General features: G+C 38.6%; 1 protein-coding gene across 1 annotated transcript in view; it reads right to left on the minus strand.

Annotated features, from left to right (window-relative positions):
• pth2ra (parathyroid hormone 2 receptor a) overlaps positions 1-21,089 on the minus strand; it is a 63,648-nt gene that overhangs the window by 16,196 nt on the left and 26,363 nt on the right. Inside the window, 8 exon segments of the mRNA XM_022204633.2 lie at positions 2,032-2,126; positions 10,804-10,850; positions 10,853-10,869; positions 11,662-11,722; positions 15,886-15,942; positions 15,945-16,017; positions 16,019-16,039; positions 20,378-20,561. Of these exon segments, the coding sequence (XP_022060325.2) occupies positions 2,032-2,126; positions 10,804-10,850; positions 10,853-10,869; positions 11,662-11,722; positions 15,886-15,942; positions 15,945-16,017; positions 16,019-16,039; positions 20,378-20,561 (555 nt within the window).

Consider the following 21,089-nt stretch of genomic DNA (forward strand, 5'->3'; position numbering starts at 1 on the left):
ATCACACAGCGCACGCACACAATCAAACAGATGAGCACTGAAAACACACCATGTTCTGCATAACTTATAGGTCAATGTAAAATTGCAGGACTTTTTGCAACATAGTAGACAGGGATCATAGTTGACATTTTTGCTGTTTTCCGTCCTGAAATCAAAATGGCCGCCTATAGCCAAACACCACATGGCATTCGTAGAGAAAAATTTCCAAATGATTACAAAAACAATTAAGTAAAATTGACATTGAAAGTTATTTATAAAGATATTGTCGTAAACCTGTCGACATGCGATAAATCCACACTTGTCTCTCACACTACCTTATATTAAATAACTAAAAAAGCCTTGGAGTCTTGCCAGTCTATTCTTCAGGAGGAAATAACATCATGTGGACCAGATCATGTGATTTGGAATGAACACACTTCCTTGAGAGGTGTTTTTGTAATAGGTAACTTAGTCCTCTCATCGCTGTCTTGAGGAAACACTAAAGCCACATCCTTCACTCAGCTTTGTCCAAGAGAACCATGATAGGTTTAAAAAAAAAACAACAACACACAAAACAAACGTTTCTTCCCCGGAATAATAGTGAGGTGCAGCCAGACCATTATGTATTGGAGAATAAGCTAGCTAAGAAAAACTATACTATAGAAAAGATTAAGGATTTAGGTTAAAATTCATTTACCGGCAAACAAAACCCTATTTTGTGTCCTGAGTGACAGCTCCACTGGATAATTTACATGCACTTATTCATACAAATGAAAGAGGTTTCCAACCTTATCAAGGTTATTTTCATCATCACAATAGATGACAACACACCATACCTACTTGTATGTGCATGCGGCACCTACTGGCAATATCCATTGGCATGAGGACAACTGATAATGGTCATTTAATGAGTTGATGAGGTAAATTCATTTAGTTTTGCCTTCATGCATTAAAAGTGCTACATTTGGCTTATAACTATGGTTTCCAGCTTACTGCACCTGATCACTATCATCTATTCTGACAAATCGTCTGCACATCTACACAAAACAGGCTCGTCTGCAGCATTCAGAACTGTTCTCCTGTCGGGTACACTGTAATTATAAGGTCTTTATCTGACACCCAGACACCTGGGTTAATCATGACAATTGCAGATGTGAAAATCACGTATGCATGCACTACTCAAACTCAAGACACTGCAAAATGAATAACTATATTTTAAGGTCTTCATTTAAGGTTAAAGCGAGAGCAAAGGTTGGAGTTAAGCATGGAGCTGTAGCTTGTGTTCATGTCTATTTGCCTCAATGAACTCTGCATTTGTATTGTATGTATAAGTGAGACTTTGTGTAACTTACTTCAGTCATAATCCTACAAAAACAAACAAAAACATGAATCCAAAAGCTTCAATAATAACTCTGGTGATGGACTGAATTTTTCAGTTTGTCAGCAATTCCACGAAAAGATGAAAAACCAACAATCAGTGGATCTGAAGAGGCCTCATCTCAAAAGAGATAAAACTTAACGCTTTGTATAGGGCTCTATTGTTGCCCCAAAAATATGAAAAACACATCAAAAAGCCACACCAGTTCTCTTGATATTTTCCTTCACTGTGATGAACAATTTACTTTGAGTCAATCACAGCATTCACTGTATCAGTAAAATAATCTTGTTCAATAATGCTTTATGAAATACTGTCTCAGGAAACTACTCAGTCTGTTTTATTTTTTTAAAAATGGAACAGCGTATTTTGATCCTTTCGTAATAATTCATGCTTTCCAGTGGGTTTGATGCTGAAAGAGCCACAGTCATGAAGTATGCATAGGGGCACTATGACATTGCTGATTTTGGTGCTCTGATTTAACTGCATTTAATAAACACGTGAACAGCAGTAACAGTGGAGCAGAATGAAAGAATGAAAGACTGTGAGATCAACTATCTGTAAAACGAGAGACAAAGAAAGACAGTGGATGACTCTTTAACACACAATTTACAAAATCCAGCCGTGGACATGGTAAGAAATGCTTGTGCTATGGATATAGTCAGTTCACTACAAACCTGTACTGTTTCCTGGTGTCATATCTTCCTGCGTTTGTCTCTCGAATTTTAGTGGCCAGCACTCGCACGATGTTCACAAACAAAAGAAAGTTGAGCTGAAACAGAAGAAAAGAGACAGGAAACTCAAATTATATAACAAAAACAGTATATAATGAAATGTCTCTGATGTGGTAACACAAAACACTGTGTGCTTCTAAGAAACTCTGGTAATTTTTTGAGCATTTGGTACAGCACTTTAATGTCTGAATTGGTAGGTTCGATTAAATGCTAAACCTCTTTGGTGGCTGCAGCTAAATTTTAAAGACAATAATAGCACAAGCTGGAAATTAGAGGCATTTAGCTGACTGAAGTTGGAAAATTACTGTCTTTTCTGCCAAGTTTTAGGATTTCTTTTGAGAGACGTTAATGAGACTCTGGCAAAGTCATTCAAAAAGTGCAAATTGAGGCTTATGTTTTCTGCAGCTTAAGACTTGAACCCCTGAATCATGGCACTTTCAATACCATGCTATATCCGACTTGGATGAGCCTCAATGAGCTTTAGAATACACCTGCAACATGCCAACACCATTCTTTCTACAGATATCATTTGTTTGCTTTGAAGCATTTCACCGAAAGACATAGTTCCTCTGAAGCTGCACACATTTGACTGAGAGACTTTCTGTTCATCTCTTCTTTCCGTCATCATTGTCATGAATAAATATACAGACAAAAATAAAAACTGGCTGTGCTTGACGGTACCAGGAAAAAAGATGCTTCATTTGGAATTAGAATGAATATTAATGAGAAAGTGCCATCTGACTGACAACCCAGAAAATGTCAACCGGTATTTGTGAAATGAAAGGTAAAAATATTTAAAACAGAAACTTACAAATAGCACCATATGACCACCTTTACATAAGTATTGGTCATCACAGAGTGTGATGACTATCATTGCCATCATTCATGCAGAATAATCGCATCTACTAAATCAAACCATGCACTGACACAGAAAGAAGTCTCCTCAAATGTTCTGCATGTTTCTAAGTTTACCGAACAAGAAATATAAACATCTTGTTATGCATTCAAAATGTTTGATAAATCATTTCCTTTAGGCATTATATTCCTGTCCCTCATGCGATACCATCAGAGAGGGATTGGATCTCTCCCAAATTCATGAAGGCATCAAGACAACAATCCAAACAATCTGTATGACTTTGGCTCTGTATAGCCAAAGTCATACAGATTCAAACAGAGCAACCTTGAACTCCTAGATCAGGAGTCCTGCAGTTGAGGGCATAACTTCAGCAGAGTCTTAATGTGAACATCAAGAAGTTTTTGGATTAAATGAAGAGCCAGAAGACACCGATCTCAGCCTAAATCACAGCAGAACTGTGGCTAGTTCTCCAAGACACTTGGAACCACTCGCTAGTCAAGCACCTTTAAAAACTAGGTACAAATCTGCCTTGAGTAACAGTTGCTTTTTCAACAGCAAAGGGTGGAGACAACAAATACTTCTTTGTAAAAAGCCATTTTCAGTTTTCTACATTTTGTATAAATTTGTCAAAATTATTGGATCAAACAATCACTGGCATTCCTTTTGGAAATATCCTCACTGTACCTTTAGTGCAGAAGTTTTTTTCACAGCACTGCATATTTACCCATACAAGAAGAACTGCTAAAACCCTGTGTTCTTTGACATCAAGTTTTGATGCACAATACTTAAATAGAAAACTCAGTACATGCAGTTCTCAAACTCAGTATATGAACAGTGCATACTAAGTAAATAAACTGAAATTGAATACAGTACATAGTAATTTTCAGCTAATAATAAACGCAGCAACAGACAATAGAGAAACATCATGGCAAAAAGATTATTAAAAAACTGAAATTACAGCCTCATAGCGGGATTCTTTTGCCAACCAGTCAAGTGGCAGTTTATATCCATATCTCTCTCCAGACTTGACCTTTACTTTTTTGGATATAAAATGCCATCACTTTATCATTTTGACCTATTAGATATTAGCATAAAATGTTGTCATAAGTACAGTATGAATTCTTAAGCTATGGTCAAAAACCCGTTCTGCAAAGTCACAGAGACCACTGACTCATAAACTCTAATAAAATAAAAGCTGGGCCAATGTAGTGATAAATTTATAGAAAGTCCTGGTGTTCAGGAAGTAAAATGTTCATGAGAATCACAGCTATGTACATATATTCCTATAGACTCTGAGGCAAAAAAAAAAGTTCTGACTTGACATCATTTAAGTTGCAAAGCTTACTTACTGATCAATAGCAAGCTCAAGATCTGCTTTGCCCCTCGGGGACATTTGTCTTTGGCCCAGAGTTACTGCCACACTATATTGTAACATCAAATAATCCATAAAAGCATTTAAGTGTAAAAAGCATTGAATGTAACAAGTTTAACAATTAACTAATAAATCACAGAAAATCCATGATTCTCGTAGTGCAATCACAAGAAATGCATCATTTTCCATTTTTGTGTGGGCATTGATTCAACACCTAAAGCTTTTTTCTGTCCATCAAAATGACAAACTTGGATTTTTTTTCCCATGAAAATCGTTCCTTAGATGTAACCCTGAAACCCTTTTAGAATATGTGGATCTATGTCTACTCTCGCCTCTCCCTCTTGCTGCAGCTTGAGCACAGCAGCTCACCTATAACTCAGCCACACATGTTCCAAACAGAAAACAATTCTGAAGAAGAATAGTGACACAGACAGCCCAACCACACAAATCTTCCAAACCCTGGATCGATTGCTTCCTTAGAGTTGTTTTGTGTGAGACCGAGATTGGAACAGCGCAGCTTCAAAGCATCCATGGCATTAACAGTTCATTTAGCTTGCATGTAAAAAAACAAAAACAACAACAAAAAAAACACCATAAGGATGTGTTAACAAGGTAATAAAAATATTATACTATTCAGATGAGGTCTCTCCAAAAATATCTGGAAGTATAAATGTACTCCTGAAACACTGTATAACCTAAAGAGACAGCTATAACCAGCAGTGCATTAGTTCTTCTGGTAGTCATGCTGTCTCTGAATGGAAGCTGCAGGAGATTATTTTAGTCACAGCTCAGTGGCATCTTAACTCCTGCAGCAGTCAGGCACAGACAACCCAAGTCAGAAGACACTTTTCAATAAATGTGCAATTTTTAAGCAGTTTGATAAGTAATTCAGAGCTTCAACAGAAGTGATCCTCGCAGCAAAACAGAGCATGAACAAAGACACTCTCTTTCCATCTTTCCTTTACCAAATTTTGCTTTGCTCCAATACTGGCAGAATGCTGCAGTGGGGCTATGTATTGTATAAAGGATGAAAGCCAGAGACAGTTTATTGTTAATCCTGACTGATTTTCATACACTTGTCATGCATATACTGTGTCACCTGTAGCGAGCAAATGTTGAGTGGAAGAAAATGTCATTTTGAGTACCATGCATGCATAATCTCTCTCTGTAGCAGACAAGATTCTACGACTCAACCGGTACATTAAGCCAGTTTCTTCCATGTATCTCAACATTTCTTGTCTGTGCTCCTTTTCTCTTTTTACAGGAACACGGAGATCATTAAAACACGCATGTTCAACAGCTCCACGGCTGCATTCTTCTGTCGCAGGGCTAAATGTGCTCAGATGCTTGTGGTTGTGTAATCCCCAAGGAGTTCTTGCCTGGGGACCAGACAGCCTTTATATTGTGTATTACAAATACACATAAAGTCAGTCTGGAACTGCTCCATTGAACCAAATCTAGCCCAGAGGCGGGACTACCGATCACAGCTTGAATTGGAGAGAGCCAATCAGCGTAACACATGTGTGACGCAATCACTAAGCGACCTAACAATTGCCTTTCCGCCATGATGTTTTGTAATTTTAACAGCTTCCTTCGCCGTACAGGGGTCCTGAGGAAAATCTAAGCTCTCCCTTTCAACAGTGGAGGGCAGCATTACGCATTCTATCGTACAGCCTGCCGGAATTAAAAATACATCCTTTTTAAAAAGAAAAGCTTTAAGAGCTGCTTCTTGTTGAGGTTTTAAGGACAAATTCAGCCCGAGCAAAACAGAGGAAAGCGCACGAGAGAAACCTCGCTCTGTTGCGGTCGCATCGTTAACTCCCGCCTCTGGTGCTCTGATTGGTTCGGTCTGATCTGCTCGGAGCTCGAAAACCTGTCAAAATGTGTCAATGGAGGAGGGCTAGACCGTATTCCCGTATATCCCTTATAACGGGAATACAGTCTAGCTAAGCTAGGCTAATGGAGTTCAGCACCACATACATTTTTTTAAAGTGTCCCTACTTGAAGATCTATGTTCACTTGTGTCAGTGGAAGACACGTTGCAGTGATGCTGTTCATAATTATCTCTTCTGTGGCATCTGACATTGATTCATTCACAGTGGAATATTTTATTAATTAGAAAAAGTGAATGTGTCGTCAGTCAGTATCATTGCTTTTATTTTATTTTTTACAGCATTTTATGGACATATTGGGGCCAGTGGCTACTTACAGCATCTCTACAGAAAGCATTTAATCTAAAATATCCATGCCACATATTTTTGATTCAAAAAATATGATATTCTGTACAGCAGTTTATTTGACATACGAGTATATTCAAGTGGTATTTGTATTACAGGGCATGCACATTATGCAGACATGAGTAGATTTTCCTTAGAGTAGAGATGGGCGGTGGATGGATATGTCTTAGTCTACTCTCAGTCAATGAATTACAACAATATTTCCTTGCCTTAATCTAGCATTTTAGCTACCAGCATATAAATATGCCAAACTACTCAACTTAGAGGTGTTCAGTAAAAAGTTTTTGAGCTATACGATGGCCATAACAGCCTCCTTTAAGCCAGGATAACACCATCAGTTTTGGTGTCGCTGCTCTCAACAATCTGTTTCTAGGGTCTTAGTTCTGTTCATCCCGGATTATTTGGTTGGAGGTTTAAGATTCTGCCTTAAACCTCGTGAACTGGCCCACTGCCTCTATTTTGTTTCTATATGAGGTGCTGCACTGCTCATTGATTACTCCTTCTGGCACAAAAATCTTATTGATAATCTTATTATTCTCCATTGTTTGTGTGATTAAAGAGAATAATATCTGTGAAGTTTCTCCTTATGTGTGTGATGAGACCCTTTTTCAAAATGTGTTCTGTTTCCTTAGCCCAAGGCAACAACCCAACCCAGTTTTTTCTCTTAATTTTTTCTACGGTAAATGGGAAAAATTCTTGTTTGCTTGCCTGTTACTTATTTTATAGCCAAGGAAAGCCACTAGACAGTAGTGGAAAGACAATTATTTAACCTTACATTTTGTTTACAGAACTTTCCTTCTATGTTGATGTGATTTTGTATGGAAATTCATCCCTTCTCTCTCTCTCCCTGCTGTCTTGTCTCTCTTCAGCTGTCCCCATTATGAAAGGTAAAAACATTTATTTGTTTGACAAAACACTAAATGTTAAAATGGCCTTTGTTAAGGTACATCACTTAGTGACTATAGAGACCACTCATACACTACAAATGCACAGCTGTTATTCATGGTCACATACAGTGACTAAGCAAAATTCAGTGTTTTCAGACGTGCACTTTACCTACATACTGGCATACATACCCTATATACCAATATGTACTTTTTTAGTACTTATTGTATTGGTATGTAATTATGCAATTACTTCTCCTTTCTCCAAGCTTTATCTTGGCTGAGAAACTAAACTCAGCCAAATGGGGTAACTTCCATGCAAGTGCTTTTCTGGTGAATTGCCTTCAGTCAGCTTTTTCTCTTTGATGTTCCATACCAGCACTGACCCTGTGAGCCAGAACCATGTTGTTCCAGTGGTGATTGGCGTGCTGAATTGAGCTCAGCTGAACTCCAGGGGATCCAGTATTGCACGGGCAGACTGGACACTGCCCTGTTGGGCAGGTGACATAGGATTTTGCATTATGTTAATCACGCTCCATTCACCACCATTATTTGGATGTTTTTTAGCATGTACGCATACATAACTTATCAAAAATATGCATGTCTTTTTCAAAATTTGCAAATGTTCCCACCCCTACTTCTAACAGTAAAATGATATGTTTTAACATGTTTTCATCATTTCATCATTTTCATCATCATTTTGTGGACTGATGTTGATTTATTGGAAGAGCAGGCAGCACTTTGTATACCGGGAGGAGGACACTGCATGTAAACAGAAGTGTTTTGTATAAAATACACTGCTCAAAAAAATTAAAGGAACACTTTTTAATCTAAGTATTGCATCAAATTTAGTGAAACATGTGGGATACTGATCTGGTCAAGTAAGTAACTGGGGGGCTTTTTAGTCAGTTTCAGCTGCTTTGGTGCTCATGAAATTAACAACAGATGCAGTAGAGGGGTAATAATGAGACAACCCCCAAAACAGGAATGAGTTTACAGGTGAAGGCCGCTGACATTTTTTCCTTCCTCATATTGTCTGACTGTTTTCCCTAGTTTTGCATTTGGCTAGGGTAAGTGTCATATCTGGTAGCATGAGGCGATACCTGGACCCTACAGAGGTTCCACAGACAGTCCAACTCCTCCAGGATGGCACATCAATGCGTGCCATTGCCAGAAGGTTTGCTGTGTCTCCCAGCACATTCTCAAGCGCATGGAGGAGATTCCAGGAGACAGGCAGTTAGTCTGGGAGAGCTTGACAGGGCTGTCAAAGGTCCTCAACCCATCAGCAGGACAGGTATCTGCTCCTTTGTGCAAGGAGGAACAGGATGAGCACTGCAAAAGCTCTACAAAATGACCTCCAGCAGACCACTGGTGTGAATGTCTCTGACCAAACAATCAGAAAGAGATGCAAAGAGAGTGGTCTGAGGGCCCAGCGTCCTCTAGTGCCCGCTGTGCTCGCTGACTGGCACCGTGGAGCTCGGCTGGCAACACAGGAATTTGCAAGTCCACCAATGGTGCCCTGTGCTTTTCACAGGAGCAGGTTCACCCTGAGCGCATGTGACAGGCATGAAAGGGTCTGGAGAAGCCGTGGAGAACGTTATGCTGCCTGTAACATTGTTCAGCATGACTGGTTTGGTGGTGGGTCAGTGATGGTGTGGGGAGGCATATCCATGGAGGGACGCACAGACCTCTAAAGGCTGGACAATGGCATTCTGACTGCCATTAGGTATCAGGATGAAATCCTTTGACCCATTGTCAGACCCTACATTGGTGCAGTGGTCCTGGTTTCCTTCTGGTGCACGACAATGGCCAGTCTTATGTGGTAAGAGAATTCATGCAGTTCCTGGAGGATGAAGGAACTGATACCATTAGCTGGCCCCCATGCTCACCTGACCTGAATCCAATAGAACACCTTTGGAACATTATGTTTTGTTCCATCCGACACCATCAGGTTGCTCCTCAGACTGTCCAGGAGCTCAGCGATGCCCTGGTCCAGTTCTGGGAGGAGATACCCCAGGACACCATCTGTCGTCTCATTCAGAGCTTGTCCCGGCATCGCCAGTCATGCATACCAGCACATGGAGGCCATACAAACTACTGAGTACCATTTTGAGTTGCTGCCAAGGAATTTCAGCAAGATGGACTAGTCTGCCACATCAGTTTTTCACTTTGATTTTGGGGTGTCTTGAATTTAGCCCTCCTGGGGGGTTGATCATTTTCATTCCCATCAAACAATGTGGCACTTTTCATTCCTAACACATTATCCAGTCCATATCAATGCTAATATCCATTTTTTCCCCCCCGTATTGAAATATGATGCATTTACAAAGTGTTCCTTTAATTTTTTTGAGCAGTGTACTAAAGATGAAGCAGGCATCATAATTTAGGACTGCATTGCTGGAGAGCTTGTAATCAAAGGGAAATACAATGCATCTTCCAGGATAATGTCAAAGTTGTTGCACGTCAGCTAAAGCTCAGGAAGATATGAATTACCCTGCAGTAGAATGACCCCTGAAAATATACTAGAAAATATTTCAATCAAACAAAATCTGGAATTTGGAGTCACCCAATGAGAGCATGGACCTTAACCATGAACATGTTGTAGAATGGCCCTCAAGAGAGTCGTTTGCATCAGACATCCTGAGAATATGGCTGAGCTGAAGCATTTAGGGTGAAATAGTCCAAAATTCACAGTGTGCAGGTCTGATCTGCACATAATATAAATGTATGTGCATGCTACTAGCTCAAGCACATCGTGTCTGCCAACATCTACGACTTCGGTGAAAATTAAACCACATTTTCTTCCCTTTAATGCAGAAAAACAGGTGATTCTAAACCGCTTAGTCACTTTTTCTTGCTACTGTAACTAAACTCTACAAATTGTAACTAATATTATCACAACAAGAATTTAAACTCGTTTTCTTAACTTTGCCTGCTATAACAATTTCCCATGTTGAAAATGTATAATGATGTAAGTGTTTCTGCTGTAACAAAGACTGCAACTCAATATCCCGAATGCCAAGCAGACCTTTTCATTTGGGCCCTACTAAGAAAGTGCTTAAAAGTTGATAAATGTTCTGTGGTGAGAAGGCTGTTTGGTTGCTTAATACAATGCTTGTTAGTCCCCAATTAGGCAAAGTGTGTGCATTTTTTTTTTTTTTTTTTTTTTAAGCACACTATACTTGAGGCATTTTTCAATGAGGAGGCAAGAAAATGTCACTCTCAGACACAATAGTCTTCCAAATTGGAATGACTGACCCGGTTCAAAAGGAGTTCATTGTGACCTTTGACATCAGTGAAAGCTACAGATATCTTAGAAACTTCTCAGCTCCATTCATAGATGATAGAAAACTCTCACTCTCTTACCCCAATCGCTGTCAAGATGGGAACTTGGTAGATCCACTTAACGTTACGGCACTTAACTCCCAGCACCTGCAGGTGACAGACAAAAAATAAATGATACAAGATGACACGAGAAAATTAGATTAGAAGCAGGAGAAGCAAGTAGCAGAGTAAAGATGAAAGTGACTGGTGTTACTGAGAGGCAGATTGAGTAGTAAATTGGTACCACAGAAATTATTAACTTCATTGTGAAAATTGACTTTTTAGTAAGAAACGGTCAAAAGAAATGTTTCATCAAAAGAGTCTCTGATTTCAGAACAGCAGAAACACAGGTTGTGCACAGAAAAATACATTTCTTGGCATTCATGTTAGAGTTGCATTGCTGCCCTGTGGGACAAGCCAGACTCTTTCCTTTCCAATTTCTTTCCTAATATTTGTATCCAACATTTGCTGATTAGTGAAATCCATTTTTCCTCCTTCCATGCAACATCTCCAGTGCCTCTGGCTGCCACATGACCCCAAAACAGAATATTTTCTCCACAGTGCAGGACAGTAGGCAGGAGGGTATTTTCATGCAGTGCTGCCCCAGTTGTCTCCAAACATACATTAGGTAATTATGGCAGAAAAATTCATTTTTAATATCAAGTAATTGCCCTCACACACTGACAGCATCTGATGAGATAATTTCCAACATTTACTCATAAAACCATGCCTATTTAATTGAATTTCACTGACGATTCAAATGTCACCACAATTAAGCACGAACTGTGTGTGTTTCCATGTCCTGTAGACTTGTTAACCTTTCAAAAATCTTGGTGTCACTTAACTTTCATGACGTGACCGAGGACTTTCAGATTGGTAAAGTGTGACTTGCTGTCTCACCTTGCATCTGCGAGCATTGCCCTGACAATCGCCCACACTGCCACAAAAACAGCTGGAACACCTGAAAATACACAAAACAGACAAGCTGCACCTTATATGTTGTTTACTGTCACATTTCTTGTCACACCATTTCACATTGCATTTCAAACACATTACAACACTTAAGTATAGATATGATGGTGTTTTGGTTGAGCATATTCAAGAAACGTATGTGCATCTTAAGAGGACTGGAAACCACACAGGCTGTTGTGAAAATTTCTGAGGAGACAGGCTGAAATTTATGTTTCATTTATTAAAATGCTTTTTAGTGTTCTAAACAGTCAAAGCTCACTTATTGGTCTAAGTAGTCACTAGGTAGTTGGGACAATGAAGCCACTTCACAAAGATCTGTATCATAGTTTCATCACTGAAGTTCATCATCGTTAATAATCCTATACAGTTCCTTAGAAGCATCCCATGCACATATCCTACAAATTTCTAAACAATCTCTCACATTGCTGGCATAATGGAACTCATATTACACCTTCATACATCATGACCTAGTTCCTACCCACCAGCCTTGATGTGTGACTAAAAGAAGCAGTAATGCCACTCCCTGGGGCAGCACTTTAAGCCGAGCACACACAGAGTATTTTTCTGTCTGTAGGAGGTTTTGGTTCTTTCCACTGCCTCTAAAATGACACAATGCTACCGGTTGCATCACAGAAACAAACGACACACACACATTAATATTCACTCTTGCTGTCATTTCAGGTCATACGATGGAGCTGCTTTATTTAAAAATCAGTGGAAAGTTAAGATGCATAACTTGCTAAATTATCTCATGCCGGTACGATTTCCTAAGTTATGTGGGTTGTTTTTATTTTCACTTTCACTCCACTTTTGTTCGATCAGTTTATAAATCATTTATTAAAACACAAATGCCACTACCGATTTGTTCAGTCTTAGTGTATCTGTGAATGAACTTATCAAACTGGACATTAAGACTTACTATGTTATTTCTCTGAAACAGCTCCAAATGGTTTGGCTACGTTTAGATTTGTTATGCTCAGATGCTTCAACAGGCTACACCTAGCAGCCACAACACTGAAACCATAGAGTAAAGTCGATAATAGTGGGGATAGTCCAAGAAAACTCAGTCTGTCACCTGAGTATATTTAATGAAGTCAGCCAATTTTACCATCATACCATGAGTGTTTTCCAAGTTACAGGCTCTTAAAGTACATACAGGTGGGTCAAAATTTCACACTTTTTTAATCGCATTACTTTTTCCAACATTTTTGGAGCACTTGTAACTTTTTATGATCACATGAAATTTTCAAAAACGAAAAAACACTTTTGAGCTGTGTCAAAAAAACTTCACCAAAATGTTTATATTCATTCCAGGTAGGCAACTATGAACAACTATATAAAGGAATATCAGAGTTCCAATAACAAAACTGCAGCAGTTTAATTTCTTTGACACAGTAGTAGAACAAGCATTGGGGATCCTGGACACGTTATCTGAGAATTCAAAAACAGAATCATTAAAAAGTGCATTTGGATAAACACTCAAAGGTGATATCACCACGTGGGATAGGTCATTGTCAAAACAATGACCTATCCCAGACATAGGACAATTTACAGACATCCCTCCTCACAGCGATTCAAAATTTACATGATTCTAGACTTTCTGTAGCACTTATTCTGATCCAGTGGGGAACAGAAAGCTTTACTTCTTCTCTAAAGGCTGCAGCGCCTGTGATATTCTCCTCACAGCTCGGATGACCTCTTCAATGTTGACTTTGTCTCCAAACTCGATCCCTCTGTGCTCCAGAAGTATTCCCTGCTCTCCTTGTCCGATGATACACCTTTAATACTGAGTATTAAAGGTGTAATTTTAACCTACATTTTAATTCTAGGCTCATCTTCATTGCACTAGCAAATATCTGAACAATCTGGGAGGTACAATGAGGTAAAGACCGCTGTGAAGAAGCGCTACATCTGTAAGAGTCAAGGATACAGGATGCAATCCACGACGATTAAAAAAGACTATTTACACACCAGAAAATAAATGTGACGGGGTGACTTTTTGTTGTTGTTTGTCGAATACAATTTTGAAATCACATTAATAGATATAGATCACTGCAAAATTTAATAACCCCTGAAATCTAACACAGCTTCTAAAATGCATTTTAGTGCAAACGAAAATCACTCCTGGTGCTTTTTGAAAACACACTTTCATCAGCGGAAGAGATAGAATGTTGACGGTGGCTAGGCCAGATCCCTTAGGGGAAATGTCATCTTTATCATTCTGCCAACAACACCTTTAAATAGGGCAGCTCCATTACGGTTAGCATAATTAATCACTGAAATTTTCATTATGTGATAAGCATTTCCCCATCTTCAATATATATTCTGCTAAGACATTTGGAATGAACTCCATCTTATCTGCAGCTCAAAGGAGAAAGAGAGGAGCAGAAACAGAGGGTGTGGGTGCATGAGGAAAGTGCAGAGATGTAATCATGATCTTGGTCGTCGCTGAGCTATTTCACTGACAGCTTATATTGATTGCTCAATGAGCGCTTGATAGTACCTGCTGATGAAAAGGAGGATTTCAGCTTTTTTTTTTGACCAACTAGAAATTTTTTAGATTTACATGTTAAAATGAAGGTACAAATGTTGAATACAGTCAGAAATTTACACAACAAATGGCACTGGAAAGCCTACCTCTTCAACATATGGCAGAATGGATAAGTTTGTTAATGAAAATGAGGTGCAGTTCAGGCAAAGTCACTGATAAAAAAAATGCTTCCCTTCTATCTGTAGCTGCTTTCATCCCATCAACAAAATGTGAGCTGAAAAAGTAATTTGTGTTTTCAGGAAGAAAATTAAGAGGAACATGCATCATGTGTCAAAAAATGCATTTCATCTTCAGAATACCACATACAAAACAGAAGCAAGTTGGAGGTACTGTGTGTTTTCATTATTTACCATTCGTGCTACATAGCAAAGTTTTTGTAACTGGGCTTCCATTTGTGTATGTATGTTCTGATGTGCTCACACAAAGACACACAGACACACAACCACTGCCAAGTCAAAGACGAGAAAATGATGAAAAGGTTTCGTGAACCAATGCATGCCATATCTGCTTTCATATTCTGCATGTATATCCAGTCTATACACATCAGTTTACAAGCTAATAGATGCTACCTAGCTTGTAGCATTTCTGCATTCCATTTTAACCACAGTGTTCGATCTTTCTATCTGAATGTCATTCAAATAGGGGTCATCCAGCAGAGTCATTTTCAGCTCCCCCAAAACAGATTTTTCCTTTAGTACCAAAGGAATGGACCAGTATTAAAATGATGAGAATGACATGAAAAGAATGTGTTTTTTAACTGTTTTGTTTAGTGAGGTTTCATTTACTCACACATCATGGTCATTTTGTTTATCAAATGGCAAAAATCTAATAAAAATACTATATATCTGTTAAATAAAGTCACACAGATTAATTGCCTTTAATGTACGTTGAGCAGTTCATGCATAGTCCCCCCCATAGACATCCATTGTAAGCAGGAAAAAGTCCTGTCAATGCATGAGGGTTTCTCTAAATAGAATACACTATGCAGCACAATGAACAACAAATTTAATAGACAAAGACCAGTTAAAAAGCTCATATAAAGACCCCTTTTTTCCTTCCTGTGTGTCAATGTGGTTTCAGAGAAAGGAACAAAAACCTTTTGTCTACTTGTCTTAAAAATGTGCAAGGACAGAACAAAGACTTTTTACGAGGAATGCCAAAATATTTACTCTGAAAGTCTTTTGCTGTAATGTCATTAATCATTTTATAACTACACAATTACCTTGAGGATGATGACATGTGAGATAATGGCTTTACAAAGTGAATGAGTTTGAAATGGTCTTTGATTTCTCCTGCACCAAACATGGCAAAATTGCTAATGAAGACAGGGCAATTACCACTACTGAGGGATAAAATATTAGGTCAGAAATAAATTCCTCTGTGGATTGGTGCAGAAAAGTATTATGCACAGTATTATACATATTATTGCACTGTATTGTCTGTACAATCAAAAAATGGCATGGCTGTTTTGCAAATTTAACCTCTGCTACTAAGGTATTGGTGTTATATAAGCTGAAGCAATAGGAGAATTGCCTTAAATGCTTTAGTCATGTGGCATCCCGTCATAAGCGTGATATGAGAAATGTACTTTCATTGCTTACCCCATCCGATGAGCGTGAAGCCCCAGAGGTATTTGGAATCTGATCGGAAAGCCATGAGATGAGACTGTGGAGGTAGAGTCCTTCTACCAGGATCCAGTAATAGTTGGTTGCCAGAAAATAGATGAAGAGCAAGCACCGTCACCTTGCAGCCAATCTGATAATAAAACATCAACACTTTTATCACATTCAATTTCTATTTTGTATTATGCAGCTCACTTGTTCACCTGTATGTTCACACATTCTTGTAATGATCACAGCACCTCACACAAACCATTCTTATTAATGATCTGATTCCATTTTGCAGCACCTTGTATAAATTTGAAAGAAAGAATGAGGACAAGTGCACTGTAGTAAAGTTCATGGTAGTAAATAATCAATTCTATTCATTTAGTGTTGCATAACTGACCATCAACTAGAACATAAAGACACAGTAAAGCAACAAATGTATTCTGAGAAGTATTCTATAATGTATGCAGCTGATTGGAAAGTGAAGTAGAGCAGGAGAGCCATCTAAACAATAAAACTGTACAATTCCAAGAGAAAATATAATGGCACGTACAAATTTTTGTAAAGCCAGGGCCCCTGTGTCTGTTATATATTTACACTCACAACAGCACAGTGACAGTTTAGTTGTAAAAAAATTACAAAAAACCACTACCACTGAAGAACCAAATAGCTTGAAAAATCTCAAACTGAAAGTCATTTGTATTTGAAGAAGTTCATTTGCAAAAACAGGTAACTCCGTTTTTATAATTTTTCAGAAAGTTTTTATTTGATTGTTTAATTGAGATAATATCAAACTGAAGTTGAGTGGATTTGACTCAGTAGAAAAATACATGACAAAATAGGGAAAAAAAATTATTAGTGTTATTAAGTACAAATGCATGACTAAGTACAAATACAGCTATGGTTTAGTCATGTATTTGTACTTAGTTAACTTCACTACCATTCAAAAGTTTGGGTCACTTAGAAACAAGATATATCCACGTTCAGTCTTTGACATCGAGTACCAACAGGCTCTGTGGATAAAAAGTGTTCATGTATTACAGATACCAACCACTTAACACTCTTCAAGCCAAATGTAACACTCCAAGTTGTGTTTTCCTTATTGTCAGTGTCCTTATGATGAATATGCAGAGTTTGACACTAGATAGAGGCAAAAGGGCAAAGTTTTCCCTGAGTCACACACTGAATTATTTTTTTTTAAATGAAATAACACAAAAAGATTGTGGCCCAAAAATTTGCCCACAAATTTGTGACCATGCTCTGTGGGTTTATTCAGACTGAAACTGCCATCCACTGCAGCAAAAACAAGAAGAGACAGCCAGCACAGTGTTAGGGGTCAGTCTGTAACTAGCTCCTATGTGTTGTAAAAATATAATATCATGTCATGGAGACGACGAAGGAATGAGACGAATATTCGGATCAAATCGTAACCGAATATTTGGATCTCAAAATTAATATTTGGATTCCACCATATTGACCGAGTATTTGGATGCTGGGGTCTCGTCCTAAAAGATATGTGACATATCTTTTTGGTTGTAACCAAAAACTTATAAAATTATGTGACAGTTATGGACATCAGCCTTGGACTCAGGGGGTCTACATGACTCCTAAGTTAATGATGTGCACAAAAAAACAAACTTAAAACTCTAAAAAAATAATTGATTTAATATATTATATATATATACTATATATATACACACATATACAGTGCCTTGTGAAAGTATTCGGCCCCCTTGAACTTTTCAACCTTTCGCCACATTGTCAGGCTTCAAAACAAAGATATAAAGGGAAGTGGGACACAATCGTGAAGTGGAATGAAATTTATTGGATATTTTAACTTTTTAACAAATAAAAACTGAAAAGTGGGGCGTGCAATATTATTCGGCCCCCTTCCATTAATACTTTGTAGCGCCACCTTTGCTGCAATTACAGCTGCAAGTCGCTTGGGGTATGTCCTATAAGTTTGCACGTCGAGAGACTGAAATTCTGCCCATTCTTCCTTGCAAAACAGCTCGAGCTCAGTGAGGTTGGGATGGAGAGCGTTTGTGAACAGCAGTCTTCAGCTCTGGCCCACAGATTCTCCATTGGATTCAGGTATGGACTTTGACTTGGCCATCTAACACCTGGATACGTTTATTTGTGAACCATTCCATGTAGATTTGGCTTTATGTTTGGATCATTGTCCTGTTGGAAGATAAATCTCCGTCCCAGTTCTCAGGTTCTTTTGCAGACTCCAACAGGTTTTCTTCCAGAATGGTCCTGTATTTGGCTCCATCATCTTCCATCAATTTTAACCATCTCCCCTGTCCCTGCTGAAGAAAAGCAGGCCCAAAACCATGAGGCTGCCACCACCATGTTTGACCAGTGGGGATGGTGTGTTCAGGGTGATGAGATTGTGTTGCTTTTACGCCAAACATATCGTTTTGCATTGGGCCAAAAGTTCCATTTTGGTTTCCATCTGACCAGAGACCTTCTTCCACATGTTTGGTGTGTCTCCCCAGGTGGTTTGTGGCAAACTTCAAACGAGACTTTTATGGATATCTTTGAGAAAATGGCTTTCTTCTGCCACTTCTTCCATAAAGGCCAGATTTATGCAGTGTACGACTGATTGTTGTCTTAAGAACAGACTCTCCCACCTCAGCTGTAGATCTCTGCAGTTTCAATCCAGAGTGATCATGGGCCTCTTGGCTGCATCTCTGATCAGTCTTCTCCTTGTTCGAGGTGAAGTTTAGAGGGATGGCCGGGTCTTGGTAGATTTGCAGTGGTCTGATACTCCTTCCATTTCAATATGATTGCTTGCACAGTGCTCCTTGAGATGTTTAAAGCTTGGGAAATCTTTTTGTATCCAAATCCGGCTTTAAACTTGCTCCACAACAGTATCTCGACCTGCCTGGTGTGTTCCTTGGTCTTCATGATGCTCTCTGCACTTTAAACAGAACCCTGAGACTATCACAGAGCAGGTGCATTTATACGGAGACTTGATTACACACAGTGGATTCTATTTATCATCATTCAGTCATTTAGACAACACTGGATCATTCAGAGATCCTCACTGAACTTCTGGAGTGAGTTTGCTGCACTGAAGTAAAGGGGCTGAATAATATTGCACGCCCCACTTTTCAGTTTTTTATTTGTTAAAAAAGTTTAAAATATCCAATAAATTTCATTCCACTTCACGATTGTGTCCCAATTGTTGGTGTGATTCTTGGACAAAAAAATAGAATTTTATATCTTTATGTTGAAGCCTGAAATGTGGCGAAAGGTTGAAAAGTTCAAGGGGGCCAAATACTTTCACAAGGCACTGTGTATATATATATATATATATATAGTTTAGAATGGAACCACATCTGCTGCCTGCCTTCAAAATGCACATTGGTCAGCAAACAGGGGAAACTATGAATTAGACGGGAGACCAAAACTAATGCTTACAATACTCAAATGAAGCTACCGTTGGAAAGGGCAAAAAGTAAAAGGAAATAATGAGTAAAAAAATTCAAGGATATTAATAGTAAAGTCCAAGGCCTTAGTGAACTGCTGAATGTGAAGTTTCCTTGTTATAACATGACACAGCTTGACATCAAAAAAGTATTGTGTACCACCTTGGAACCACTACACAAATGTGTTGGTGGGTTCAGATTGAACTAGAGTTGAGTATATAAACTGGGCTGCAACTTCCAGGGTTGAAATCTGCTTATGTAGTTGTGTGAAGTAGTAAATAGGGATTTCAATCCATCTGTTTATCTGAGTGGTAAACGTGGTTGATAAATCCACACTGTCTTAAACTGATTCCTAAAGTTCAGCTGAAGTAAAACTTTAGCAGTCTGAGTTAGACAAAAATGTGTATATAGTGAATAATTCCCTCAGTTTTACTGCTCTTTCACTGGAGCTCGGTAAGGAAATACTGTCCTTGGACAACAAGAGGACCTTTTGTACAAAAAAGACTGTAAAATACAAACTTGATTTGTACATCGTTGTCGATCTCAGACTGCTGAAACAAAATGTATCTGTACCTTATTTTGAAAGAATTTAGCAGAAAACTGAGCAATTCACAGCAATCAGTCAAGTATGAAAATATCCCTTACTCTTCTCTGTAACGCCTAAATGATACTGTGTTTTAAATGAGCTTTGGGATATATTTAGACTTATTTTAGCATTTTCACTGACAATTCATGTCAGAGAAAATGTCTCATTCCCCACTGCTCCACATTTGTTCCGTATTCTTCAGGAAAACTACATTCCAAAAAAACCCAAAACAAAACACAAAATAATATGGTTCTGACATGTAAATGACAGTCTGACAAATTTCATAACTTACTCTGGGGACTTAAAGCCACAGTGAATCATTCTAAACTGTCAAAAAGCAACATTTTAGGGCCAAAGCACTGAAAGTACTCAGCATTCTACTAATAATTCAGGTCTACTTGCCAAATGCAGGGTTGTCGTCATTGGACAAAAGCAAGAAGTGTAAAGAAGGTCTACTACTTACATACTGAGACTTGTCAAGTGATGCTATGCTAACGGTTTTTAAGTTGTCCAGCAGTGCAGAGTCCAAGTCCTGCAATCCAGCGCTTGAGTGGACAACTTTGTCCTTCACAAAAATGCTGACTGCCCGCAGCATGAAGGAAACAAACAGATGCATGTGGATGTAGTTCCTGGTGCAGTGAAGACGCCTGACAAGAAAGAAAATGTTCATGGTTATAAATTAACAGTTTAAGCTTGACAAAGAAAGTCTTATTCAAACCAGCAGTATTTGAGTTTATTTAGGTACAGGTTGGCCTGAAAGTGAAAGCCCGATGCATAAAAGCATTTTGAAAAGAGAGGGTTAAGGCTAGAAAGATTAAAGGCCTTTAGTTGGTGCTTATTTATTATACAGTCAGGCCCATAAATGTTTGGACATGGACGTAATTTTCAGCATTTTGGCTCTGTACACCACCACAATTGACTTGAAATCAAACAATCAAGATGTACTTTAAGTGCAGACTTTCAGCTTTAATTTGAAGGCATTTACATCACATTTTATAAGCGTGTTACGGTGGGAACTGGAGAACCCAGGCGCAGACGCAGACAGGCAGACTGGTGATCAGGAAAGGGGTATTATTAAAAAAGAATCCAAATTACTCTATAAACAGAAACCAGAACTGGGGAGGCAGAGAAAAAAACTAAACTATACTAATGCTACGAAACAAAACAGCTTAACA

Source organism: Acanthochromis polyacanthus, chromosome 14 (genome assembly GCF_021347895.1).
Source record: "Acanthochromis polyacanthus isolate Apoly-LR-REF ecotype Palm Island chromosome 14, KAUST_Apoly_ChrSc, whole genome shotgun sequence".
NCBI classification, from domain to species: Eukaryota; Metazoa; Chordata; class Actinopteri; family Pomacentridae; genus Acanthochromis; species Acanthochromis polyacanthus.